The sequence below is a fragment of the Danio aesculapii genome, chromosome 3 (assembly GCF_903798145.1).
Source record: "Danio aesculapii chromosome 3, fDanAes4.1, whole genome shotgun sequence".
NCBI lineage: Eukaryota > Metazoa > Chordata > Actinopteri > Cypriniformes > Danionidae > Danio > Danio aesculapii.
Window position 1 is genome coordinate 53,054,169 of NC_079437.1, and position 13,742 is coordinate 53,067,910.

The following is a 13,742-nucleotide window of genomic DNA, read 5'->3' on the forward strand; positions in this document are numbered from 1 at the left end:
AAATAACAGACGTTAAATTACAAAAATTTACCATAAAAATAGCCATGAAATTCCAGAAATTTATAGTAAAATAATGGACGTTAATTTACAGAAATTTATCGTAATATAATTGGCATTAAGTTCCAGAAATTTATCGTAAATAATGGCCATTAAATTACAGAAATTTACCGTAAAATAACAGCCATTAAATTTAAAAAATTTACCGTAAAATAACGGCCATTAAATTCCAGAAATTTACCGTAAAATAACAGATGTTTAATTACAGAAACTTACCATAAAATAACGGACAATAAATTACAGAAATTTCCTTACATTTAAATTTCCGGTAAATTTCTGTAATTTAACATCTTTTATTTTACGGTAAAATTCTGTAATTTAAAGGTCATTATTTTACCTTTTTTTCCAGCTTCCCCAGCTACCGAAAAAAAAGTAAAATAACAGATTTTTTACAGCGCACTCTGAGGTCATTTTGAGTCTTAATTTGGCCACAACTTCCTCTGTGTTTAAGCAAATTGAATGGTTTTTGGTAACAAATCTTATTTTGACAAATATTTTAAGAAAATGCTTTGGAAACTTTAAAAAATTCAATAATACGTAATAATCGTTATGCCTGTGGCTGTTTTTGCCCCATTGACTTGCATTATACTGTAATCACATTTTTTGATTGCAAATCCATGACACAAAACAATCATGCATTCTGGATTATTGCTCGTTTTCCTTGTTGGAAAGAGGTAAATTTACAATTTTCTTTTACTGTTGATCATTAGTTGCAGTGCAAAAAAAGTTTAGTTTCTGTATAAAAATTATGGTTATGTGAAGTGTGCAAGTGTGTGAGAGAGACCTTTTCGCACTTACCTTGATATGTTTGATAGTAAAAAATAAGCAGCTCAGCTCTCAGAACATAGTAAACATTGTAAGTGTATTTATGCACGCACACTATAATTTGCTGTTTTACTCCATGGAACTCAATATGAAAGTCAGAAACTTTTTTTGCACTGGCCTATCTAAAGGGTTAATGCTGCCAACTGATGATCAACAGTAAAAAACGAAAAGTTTTACATCTTCCCAATAGGGAAAAACACCAACAATTAATTAATCAATAATTTGGTGTCATGGCTTTGCAATCAAAATATGTGGTTATAATGGAATTCAATGGGCAAAAACAGCCTCTAACATAATGAAAGCATAGTCAATTTGAACAGTAAACAAGGGTTAAATAGTGCTGCAAATACCTATAAACTGACTACAACAAAACAGTAAATCACACAGTAAATCACACAAATTAAACATGAAATGGAAAATTAAATTATGCATTCAATCCTAAAAGCTGTTCTTTTTTAACTGTCCTGGATCAAGCTGTTAGAAAACCTGACCATATGTTTACAGAAATGTATATAAGTATGCTTTTTGAATATTTTCTTAAGAGTGTAGCTGTTATGTCTGTATGTGAATGTTTTGTCTTGTTCTTTTTTCTGTGTTGTTTTTTGTTTCTGAAAACTCCAAACCAAAAGTTAATGCCCCAGACTACATCAAAAGGACCTGCTACGAGAAGCAAAACACACATATCATTCATGGAAGGTAGAAAGATCTTACCATTGGCATCTTTCGCCATGAGATTTTTGCCTTTCATTACAGAGACCCTGAGAGAAAAGCTGGCTTTCTACAAAAGAGAGGTTCAGACATGGATTAGAAGGCAGCACTGCAGTAATACAAGCTGAACATGTTTTATTTGCTGCTCGACATGGTGGCGGCACCTCGAGTGAGTGAACAGTAAAGTAAACGCAAGCATGCCGTGCTGCAACGCAGAGGCTTGTCGACAGCAAAGAAATCAATAGAGGTTTCCTTTTTTCAGATGTTAGATGTGAGTATATTATGTATGACACAGGCAGTGGGAGACTGTTGTTCAAATGAAGGCTCAGATCCTTGTGATGCACATTCAAATGGCACATTTTTTCTGTTCTTTTCAAAGACCTTTTAAGAGGTTCTTCTCCTTCATAATTGACATTTCGAAGTTTCTTTAGGCCTGCTGAAGATGAAACTTGTTTAAATAGTTTCTTTCATCGATTCTACAATAGTCTGGTAAGAGAGGCTCCTATATAAATATCAACATTTTCCTACAGTTGAATAATTCTGCAGTCATATATGAAAGACAAAATGATGGAATCTTTCTTAAATGTAATGAAAAAAAAAATGCAGCTGTTGTTTCCATAATTTCTCAGTAAAAACATAGTAGAAACCATAAAATACATATCTAAATTTTGCAGTAAATCACCATATTTTATTAATTTAATACACTAAAGTTTTACTAAAACCCTCACATTGTGCCTTTGTTACACAGAAAAAAAAAACACATCCTAAAGCAGGTGATGATGAGAAAGTCATATGATGGGCCAATGATCATCACAATCAGCTTTTCCACAGGCTGAGATATATAAATACAGAAATGTGCAAAAATATACAAGGTGCTCAGTGGCATTTACACAACTCCTACAAACAACCCAGGCTCATTATTGATACATTCCCCTTTATACATTTCTACGAGAGCATGAAATACGTTCCAGGAGCTACTTTTTTGTAGTTTTGTTTTCTTGAACCCACCAGAGTCCCCTATGTATGATCTCGAATTTCTCTTGTGAGTGCCATTCGCACCTGCTGTTCTCACGTAAATCCACCAAATGCCGCTGTTAACTGACCAACCGACTGATCCCTCACCCACCCCTTCCCTAAACTCAATTGATAGTGTTTTTATAAACACAGATTGACCCACCCACCACCTTTCCTAAACCCAACTGATAGTGTTGTCAAAAGGAATCCAGAAAAAGAATAGGCCTCACGTCTGCCTGATTATTCCCACGATTTCAGATCTTACCACATTCTATCCCTTTTATGTACTCGTTAATTTTATTTGTTGCCTTTGGTTTTTCCTGCTTTCTGAAACCGTTCTTCGCCAGACTTGAACCCCATTGTTGCGGTCAACTCCTCTCTGTGTCTCAAGTCTGCCAATTTACATGGCAAGTCATAGGGCAAACTGGTAACAGTGGAAAAGCTGTCCACATGGTGGTAAGCGGTCAGCTGGTAAAGCGAGAAAAGAAACAGAAGCTGCCAGCGGCGTCATACTGCCCCGTAGCGATGATTTTAAATATGTAATGCAGCCATACAACTCTGGCTACATAATTTATACTCTCCAGAAATGTATAGGGGGCTACGTATTTACAATGAGCCTGTGTTGACTAAAAAAACATCTTGGTAACACACTAAACTAACGCTAAATTAAAGGAATAAAATATTTTTTTGTCAGCATTAGATTTAGCATCAAACTTTATATCAGTATTAAACTCCGAAGCACATTACTGGTTAGAAAAAAAAATGTAAAAAAAGAACCACAGTAATGTCAACAAAAACATAAAAGTAGCATTTTTGCTGTTGAAATCAAGACAGTGTTTTTTCATGCTTTTATTTTTTTTACAGTGTTGGGATCGTGCTGGTGGTGTTTAAACATTACATGCTGTGTTGTGATTTGCATGCATCAGACAAAACTCAAGTGAAAGGCTTACCTTGGATTCTCTGACTCTCTGGAGGATGATTTCATGCTCTTCTTGACCCATATCAAAGACCTGAGCAAGAAAAAAAAAAACATTTGGCTTTGGAATATGTAATGCACTCATGTGCACTGTTCATACTACATACTTTTGAATTGAGTGAAAAGAAGACATTTCTTGATTTTTTTTTTTTTTTTTTTTGGGGGGGGGGGGGTAATTGTTTTATGTTTAGTCTACTTAAATTTATAAAAACCAATAAATTAACTTAATCCCTACATGTTCTCACAACCCAAATTGATTGTGTGGAATCCAGCATTTTTTTTACAGTGTGTCTATAACAAAGGATGTAGAAATGTAATTTCTTTACAACCAAAACTCTCAAAAACCCATAGGTGAGATTAAGACTGGATGTATGAGAACTTTTCTTGAATGACATGTGACTTGGAACCCTGTTCACACCTGGTGTTAAGATGTGTTTTCATCGATTCAATCACAAGGGGGCAGATAATGACTTTCTCTGATCTTTTAATCTAAGGCTACATTTAAATGTCAACGATTTAGACAAAAACTTTTCCCTTGCATTTTAAAGATTCTGGTATAAGAAGTTTCAGGTCTGCAAAATAATCAAAATTACAACTGTCATCTTGTTAGCTTGTAAAGAAGTAACAATGTGCTACTAGCAGCTCTGCGTTTATATCTCTGTATAATTTTTTTATGTGTAAGCATGATGTGTCTCTGCTTTTGGTTGTTATGTGAAGTAATCCACACTTTGCTTATGTAGCACTAGTAATTACCTGAGAAACAACAAAACTAGCACATATTGCATAATTTTTGTGTAGACTACTTATTCATTGACTAATAAAATTATAGATAATTGATTTAGTTTATTTCTGATCACCTCCGGAAATAGTGTTGCATGCAAAACTGTTGCAAACAATTTATTTGTGTTAAATTTAAACAAACAAATTAAATTTAATAATGTTCAACTTAATTTGTTTAAATTCGGCCCAAATAAATTGTTTACGACCACTTAACGAAAAAAATTGAGTAAATCCAAGGAATCATCTTTGAATATTTTTTTCAGTGTAGGTCTACACACTTGATTTGGTTTTATCATGCATACTTTGTATGCTTTTGTTTTAATAAAATAAATTTAACAAATACAACAGCACTCAGTCTTTAGCAGCTGTTTGAATGCGTTTGACCACATGTGAGTCTAAACTTCTAGAGCAATCCGGTTGAAAGCATTTTTGACTCCCTCTGGATGTGGTCGAAAGTAGCGCTAGCCGATTAATCAAAAAGAAATCGAAATTGACATTCAGAAACTATAATCAATCTAATTTTTCCAGGATGATTTTTTCAATTACTTTTCCCTACTGCATGTGGAGTCGCATGCCCCGATCTGTTAAGCCTTGATTTATACTTCTGCAGCCACTTTGCAACCACATCCGATCTCAGGTCAAGTAGGACGTTTGACCCATTCTTGAGCCTTACTTTGCACTACATTTAGAAGAGATACTCCTTATTTTCCACATTTTTTATATGAAAAACACTGAAAATTATTTATTTTGTTTCCAAAAGTGCAAGTTATTTCACTTTTTTAATAAGAAAAATGTTTTTTTAATTTCAGTTGTTCAGTTATTTAACTTCAATGTTCAATAAATAATCATACATAGTAGATTCTAAAAATTTTAAAATCAAGTAATGCCTCCTTCATTCAAAAATCTCTGACATGTAATATGTGAGAAAATTTAATATACAAAACCTATCAAGCAAAAAAAAAAAAAAAAATATTCATTAATTGTAATCGAGTTCAAACATTCGATTAATCGAGATTTTGATTTCAGGCCAAATCGCCCCGTCAAATGATGACAAACTCAAAAAATGTCACAACTAAAACCAAGCGTGAAAATTGAGTGTCTTTCTTAAATCATAGTGAAAATGTACGAGCCCTTATTTTCTGCTCAGATTAATGTAAATTTCAATAAGACAAAAATAAACTGTAATTTGACAAAGTGATTCTATTTTGGATTTTAAGTGCCACGTAATTGCACTCTTTAAACTAAAGGCTATTGAATTGATGCCATTTCCCCTGTGAAAGAGCATTTAGTGAACAGTTCTTAAAAAATCTCACAATCTAAAGAACCTTTTCCCACTATTAAGGACCTTTTGTTGAATGGAAATATTGTAACAATGTAAAAAGCTCTTCACACAACCATCAATGCCAATTAAAAAATATAATAAAGCATTACTTTTAAGAGTGTGCTCAAAAGTCTTGACTTGATAATGAATTTGAAGTCCTGGCAAACGTTTTCAAAAACAGTTCAACCACTTCAACACGTTTCACCAATTTTTAATGCTTAAAAAAAATATTCAAAACTTGCTGATAACCATTATTTTTGAGAAAGGTGCCTTTTACATTTGTGATCAGGTTGTGTCAGTGTTTAAGGTAGATTTTTTTTCTTTCTCTTTTTAAGGAAAAACATTATAGATGAGACACTTCAAACGTAAGACCGGCTTTACCTCACTGTTAGAGGTCTCTGAATGGAATCAGGCTCCTCCAGAGTGACAGGACGTTTCATGGGTGTAATATAAGCGCCGAACATCAATCCCCATTGGGCACAGGCTTTGATGTTTAATCATGTCTGAGACAAGAGCATCTGCTCCAACTCATAAAACCAAGTGAAAGTAAACAAAGCCCACCACCACCACCCAAGCACAATCCCTTCAAGGACTAGCTTTACCTCAAGAATGCAAGTGGTTTAAAAGCAAATGATAAAACAAATATTTTGTCTATTTCCATTTCATTCAGAAATCAATCAGCATGATATTTGTTTAGGTCTTGGTGGATTTGGAGAGCCAGAGGCACAACACATTATGATATTTGCGCTGTTATGGAAATATGAGGGAGTTTTTGAAGTATGTACACTCCTATATACTAAAGTTATTTACTGGCATCCAGTTATTTATCAGGGTCCCCTAAATTTAACATCCATGGAGCATTTCATTTCACAAGAGAGATTTGGATTCAGATTCTTAAAAAAAGAAAACTGTTTGCTTAATGGCTCATTAGGGCTGCTCCTTGGATTGCTCCTCCAAGTGTTGTAATGTTCTTTACATTCATATGTATACATATTATTTATTTATTTGTTTTTTAACTTGCTCTTTGAAAAGTTATTTGGGGAACCAAAACTGTTTCTATGTTCGATCAATAAAATCAGTGTTGGGGAAAGTTACTTTAGAAAGTAATGCATTACAATATTGAGTTACTCCCCAAAAAAGTAACTTGCGTTACTTTTTATGGTAAGTAATGTGTTTCGTTACTTTTGAGTTACTTTTACTGACGTGGCTGAGGCTTGACTCTTTCAGAACTTGCAGGGTATTTTTCTTCTTTTTTTAAATAGAGGAGCTCCGCATTTAACGACATGCTGTATAACCTTCATTTACCTAAAAAAACAAATTAAAAATAAAATGTTGAATAATGTTGCCTCATGAAAACTTCCTGACGCTATGCAGATTAATGAAGTTGAAAGCAATGTTGTTTGCCACTTTTGTATTTTTGTCTTATTAATTTGGTAAAATCACTGTTCATTGAGACTGTAATCTGCCTTTTTTCCATGTGTCCAAAATAATGAGAATACTGCCATCACAGAAATGTAAGGCTCTGTCATCTTGGGTTTTTTTTTTCAGTGTTCTCTCATTGAGTGTGATTCAAAGTGATTTCACTAATTTTAATTCAGCTAATTATTTTTAAAAGTGAGTTAATTAATCTAAAAAGTAACTCACATTACATTTTTTTTAAAAAAAAGGAACTCAAATATTATTACTTAATTTTTAAAAGTAATGCATCCCTTTACTCATTAGAAAAGTAATATCATTATCAAACTCATGTTATTTGTTATTCGTTACCCCCCAAACACTGATTAAAATGTCCTTCATACTAAAAATAACTATTCTTAAAAGATCTGTTTTTAAAGGTCACTTAGGCAACAAAAATGGCTCTTTATGTTCATTGATAGTTCCAAGAAGAGCCATGAACATTAACTTTCCATTCCACAATATATATATATATATATATATATATATATATATATATATATATATATATATATATATATATATATATATATATATATATATATATATATATAGGTTTTTCAGATGTTTTTACAATAATAAATCAATATTATTTTAAGAATTAAATGTTTCATTAGGGCAGGGATTCCCAAACTTTTCATCCCACAACCCCCAAAATAAAAATTCCAGTGTCTCACGACCCCCACTATCCTCGGATGTGGTTATAAACATACAAACATTGCACACAATGGTGCACACGCACCAATAAGAACTATATAAACATCATAGATATTTACATTAGATGCCGCCTACACTATTGTTGTGTAATGGAAGGAATGCGTCAATAGAGCTGCCATTTTAGTACAGGGTAGCGCTCCTTTGAAATGAATGTGGGATCAAGGTGCAGTGGAGGACTGGCCATCCAGAGCCATAGGTATGTAAACATTTATACATGTATCTACGATTGGGAGTTCTCTCGGTGGTCACTATAAAAAAATTATTATTATTTTGAAATTATTTTACATCACTTTTCTATATTGATGGATAAGTGACCGCATGGGCATTGCCGACAAAGAGCATGTGTTTGTGTGCATGCAAATGTATTATCCTCCCTAACTGTTCAGTTTTATCTAATCCGTGTCCTGAAACACACCTCCTCTTCTGCTTTCACTTCTAATTCTAATGGAAGGAGCGATTAGTTTGTGAATGAATCTCCATAATGAACGACTCGTTCACTTAGCCGACAGTAATACAAGCTTCTGGCACAGCAGCATCTTGTTGTCATATTTCATTTACATTTACGTTTTTTTATATATTCAACAAAACGTGAGTTGGTGCTACTTTACCTTATGGTCTGACTATTAGCATCAATAATGTTACTCGTTTAGCACAAAAGTTCGTAACATACAAAAACGTAAAAAATGAAATCTTACCTATGAAATGTTCTGCCTTTGTGCTTTATTTGCTCATTATTACACTCGTACACAGCGCTAAAGTCAGCATCTTCACATTGGCTTTAGTCTTGACGAGTGCGGTTGAATGACCCATAAGCGGGTCTATAAGCAATATCTAGTGCAGTATTTCTCAACTGGTGGGTTGCAACCCAAAAGTGGGTGGCGGAAACATTTTCAGTAGGCCGCAGAGTGTGTGGTCAAAAAACAACAAAAGTTTAATTTTTTACTTATGTTGTTTATGTTAGTGAGGTGCTCTCACATAAGAGCATGAAACCTTTTAAATTAAAACGATATTCAGAAACCAAATCCGGTTGCAAGAACAAAGCTGTGGACTTTTTTCAAAGATGACTCCAAGAGCTGAGGGCATCACAAAAGTTCATACATTTTGTTAAATGACAGCAATAAAATTTTATTTGTAAGTCTTGGTGAGTCTCTTATGATTTATCTGTCACTACATGTGTATGTTAACAAATAAATACAAATAATTTTATAACCTTAAATTATATTATAGTTCCTAAAAATTTAGGTCACGGCTTGATGACCATGTAAAAATGTGGGTCCCATGGCCAAACCAGTTGAGAACCACTGATCTAGTGTACATATTTATGTATAAACATGAGCATATTGACAACACAAAAAAAGTCTACAGTCTTAAACAGTCTAACAACCATATCATTTTTTAAGTCATTATTCATTTGTTTAATTTAATATTAACTTGCTTTTTATTTGTATGTTGTTTGTTTGTTTGGCTTTTTGTTTGTATGTTGTTTGTTTGTTTGGCTTTTTATTTGTATGTTGTTTGATTGTTTGGCTTTTTATTTGTATGTTGTTTGTTTGTTTGGCTTTTTATTTGTATGTTGTTTGATTGTTTGGCTTTTTATTTGTATGTTGTTTGTTTGTTTGGCTTTTTATTTGTATGTTGTTTGTTTGTTTGGCTTTTTATTTGTATGTTGTTTGTTTGTTTGGCTTTTATTTGTATGTTGTTTGATTGTTTGGCTTTTTATTTGTATGTTGTTTGATTGTTTGGCTTTTTATTTGTATGTTGTTTGTTTGTTTGGCTTTTATTTGTATGTTGTTTGTTTGTTTGGCTTTTTATTTGTATGTTGTTTGATTGTTTGGCTTTTTATTTGTATGTTGTTTGATTGTTTGGCTTTTATTTGTATGTTGTTTGTTTGTTTGGCTTTTTATTTGTATGTTGTTTGTTTGTTTGGCTTTTTATTTGTATGTTGTTTGATTGTTTGGCTTTTTATTTGTATGTTGTTTGTTTGTTTGGCTTTTTATTTGTATGTTGTTTGTTGTTTGGCTTTTTATTTGTATGTTGTTTGATTGTTTGGCTTTTTATTTGTATGTTGTTTGTTTGTTTGGCTTTTTATTTGTATGTTGTTTGTTTGTTTGTTTGGCTTTTTATTTGTATGTTGTTTGATTGTTTGGCTTTTTATTTGTATGTTGTTTGTTTGTTTGGCTTTTTATTTGTATGTTGTTTGTTTGTTTGTTTGGCTTTTTATTTGTATGTTGTTTGATTGTTTGGCTTTTTATTTGTATGTTGTTTGTTTGTTTGGCTTTTTATTTGTATGTTGTTTGTTTGTTTGGCTTTTTATTTGTATGTTGTTTGTTTGTTTGGCTTTTTATGTGTATGTTGTTTGATTGTTTGGCTTTTTATTTGTAGGTTGTTTGTTTGTTTGGCTTTTTATTTGTATGTTGTTTGATTGTTTGGCTTTTTATTTGTATGTTGTTTGTTTGTTTGGCTTTTTATTTGTATGTTGTTGTATTTTTATGGAACTATTACATTATATTTTTATCTTCTGTAGGTTATGGACAAAATATGGTAATTCTACTAGTTTAATAACATATATAAGAATTTTGGAAATCACCAAGCAACTCCCTCTCAGTCTCGCAACCCCGCTGGAGGTTCCTACCCCCACTTTGGGAACCGCTGCATTAGGGAACACATATGGTTCTTCTATTGTATATTTGTAAAAACACCATTTTGTAACCTCTATTTTCAAGAGTTTAGATAATCATTTTTTAAAATAGTAATTCTTCATTGTGAGAATTTTATTTTAGGATCTGTTCACTCGAAATTATCCTTAGGTTCTTCAAAATAAGTAATGTTTCTTTTAAGAACTGTTCTTTAAAGATATTGAAAAGCGTAAAAACATGAGTGTTTATCATCATGCATTTAAAAAATCATTTAAAAGTAAAATAACCTTTCACTGAACAGTTCTGAAAACTCTTTTATTTTCTTAGTGTGAAGAAAGCTTATTTAAGTGTACTGTGTGATTTATAAGATGAGTAACAGTGATGCACCTTCTGCATGTAGCTGAAAATATCCCCTTCGTTAGTGACATATTCTGGCGATGGCACCCCGACCCGATTGACCACGGTGTAGATCGCCTCCTCGTACAACAAATCCAGCTAAAAACAGAAACATTTATTTCACAACCTGTGTAGCCTCTGGAGAAAAAACCTGCCATGTATCACAAGAAGAAATCATGCCATTTGAACCATTCCACTGTTTTGAACGGTTGACCAGGAGTCTCACCTCATCCCTGGTGGATTTCTCTGGAACAAAAGCCTGGTCTTTGCACTCCGGGGGTGGAGGAGCACAGCTGCTCTCCTCCTGTAAATGCATGAGGATGGAGAACCAACAGAAACAAAGATGACAGGTGAGGTGATCAATGAAGAGTGGGGAGATCATTAATTGTGCGGAACAATGAGCTCAAAGCTGCTCCAGCCATGCAGATTGGAGGGCCTCGGCGGCTGAGAGTAAGCTGGCGAGAAGAGAGTTTATGAGCCCTTTCGAATTATCCTCCGTGAAAGATGGATAATTTGATCCAAAATGTGAGCTCGTTTTCATCTGGGTTATTTTAATGGATGAAGGGAATCTTCACAATAGCGCAGCAATAAACTATCACATTTGTCAATGAACACCATTTACTGCTTAGACGGTGAAGCTACAACACAATCAGCTCTCTGAGGGAGTGATTCAGATAAATGTTCTAATCAATGACTTCACAATCAAGAGTTTCAGGGAGAATTTAGGTAAAATAGAAAATGAAACAAAACACGTTTATAAAGTTTTGTTAAGAAATAAGCAGATAAAATGTTTTGTAACACCATTTTAAGGTGTCACTGTTACACGTTCCATATACTTATTATTGTAATTCCAATTAATTATACATAGATACATAAAACTAACCTTAAACCAAACATACATTCAAACCATAGTAATTACATGCAATTAATTAATATTACTCAGTAGTTAAATGAATAGTTTAACATAAACACAAGTACTTAATAAAGTGTAACTAAATGTGTAACCACTTCATCATTCACCGCTTAGCAGGCAGATATTTACCATTATATTACTGTGCCATGGTTGAGTGCTGTTCAAAGTTAATTCGATGTTTTGTTTTTCTATTACATTTGTATTCAATACCTGAATTTGATGTAGAATAATAAAAAAATAAGATGCAGAATAGTTGAAAATTAATTCAATTCAAACTGAATCAAACTGAAACATACTCATTTTCTTTAATACATGCAGTAAGGACTTTAAAGTAATAGTTCACCCAAAAACATCTAAATTGTGTTATTATTTGCTCAATGTGGTGTTTTAATCATATATACCCTTCCTTCTTTTTGGACCACCAAAGGGGATTTAACGATAATGTCCTGCTCGTGCTTATCCATGAACAGCATTAAGCTTTTTTTAAAAAAAGACATAATTATCACAAAGGTAAACATGTGCCATATCCCAAGTGCTCTGAAGGTTTACAATAGGTTTTGCTGAAATACAATCTCACAACTATAGTGTGCTTTTTCTGGGTGATGATACACAGTAAAAATCTGTCAAAAATAGAAAATGTACTGACAGAAAATTACTACAAATTTTTATTATTTTTTTACTCTTTTTAATCTGTTTTTAATAACTTTGATTTATAAATGGTCTTGGTTACAGGCACAATATGCTTGACTTTTTCATTAAAATATCCACAAAAAAACCCCCCAAAAGAACAGAACATATATTTTGCAGACTTCTGGGCGCCCCCTGAAGCTAGTCCAATGAGTACTTGGATGGATGGGAAGGCTAGGTTGCTGCCAGAAGTAGTGTTAGTGAGACCAGCAAGGGGCTCTCAACCTGTGGTCTGTGTGGGTCCAAATGCCCCAGTATATTGATGGGGATTTGCTCAGTGAGCGTCGTCTTTTGGATGAGACGTTAAACCAAAGTCCTGACTCTCTGGTCATTAAAAAAATCCCAGGATGTCCTTTGAAAAAGAGTAAGAGTTGAATCCCGGTATCCAGGCCAAATTTGCCTACTGGCCTCTGTGCATCATTGCCTCCTAACCACCCCCATATCATAATTGTCTCCTCTTCATCAATCAGCTGGTGTGTGTTCTGAAGTAAAATGGTTGCAGTCACATCTTCCAGATCGATGCTGCACACTGGTGGTGGATGAGGATATTCCCCCAAAAATTGTAAAGTGTTTTAAGTGTCTAAAAAAGCGCTATATAAATAAAATGAATTATCATTACTATTTTCCATGTATCATTTACATTATTGTGTATTTACAATGTTAAAATCCAGAGAAATAAGTAATTTTATGTTGTTTCTGTATTGTCGTGCTAATGATGTCACACCCTTGATTTACAGTTTTTAAAGAGAGCAGGGACACACCAAAGTTGCTTATGTTGTGTGTTTTATTAGACTGCTCTTTATAAGAGCAGCATTGTATCAGAACATTAAAATGTATTTAATATGAAAATAAAATAGCAGAATTGTAAAGAAAAAAAACTGTTTTATGTAAATGTGCACACAGAAAATGTTTTGATCATTACCTGCCTGGGCATCCATTTTATTTTATTTTTAATTTTTTTACAGTGCATAGTCTGGTGAATAGTAGTGTGTCCACTACTTACAATCAAGGTTAGGATTTTCACTGAATAAAACATTTGGTTTATTTTTCACCAAACTCTCTCGTTTCCTCATTCCAGTTCCTGGTTTTGAAATCGATAGACTCAATTCCTAGAATTGATTCCTCACTGGTGTTATGACTCTTTTCAATTTTTTCTTTTCAAAACATGCCAGCATTAAATATGCTGTAAAAAGAAACTCCATCAAGCGCATGATTTATTGCTTAGACGGCACATGAACATGCCGTGTCTAACATGAT

The 13,742-nt window shown here is 33.2% G+C and overlaps 1 protein-coding gene across 1 annotated transcript in view; it reads right to left on the reverse strand.

The window, feature by feature from the left end:
* Positions 1 to 13,742, reverse strand: part of baiap3 (BAI1 associated protein 3) — a 123,093-nt gene that overhangs the window by 41,906 nt on the left and 67,445 nt on the right. Inside the window, exons 4-7 of the mRNA XM_056454231.1 lie at positions 11,112 to 11,189; positions 10,877 to 10,984; positions 3,555 to 3,614; positions 1,594 to 1,660 (exon numbers count right to left, since the gene is read on the reverse strand). Coding sequence (XP_056310206.1) covers positions 1,594 to 1,660; positions 3,555 to 3,614; positions 10,877 to 10,984; positions 11,112 to 11,189 — 313 coding nt within the window. The remainder of the gene's footprint in view (positions 1 to 1,593; positions 1,661 to 3,554; positions 3,615 to 10,876; positions 10,985 to 11,111; positions 11,190 to 13,742) is intronic.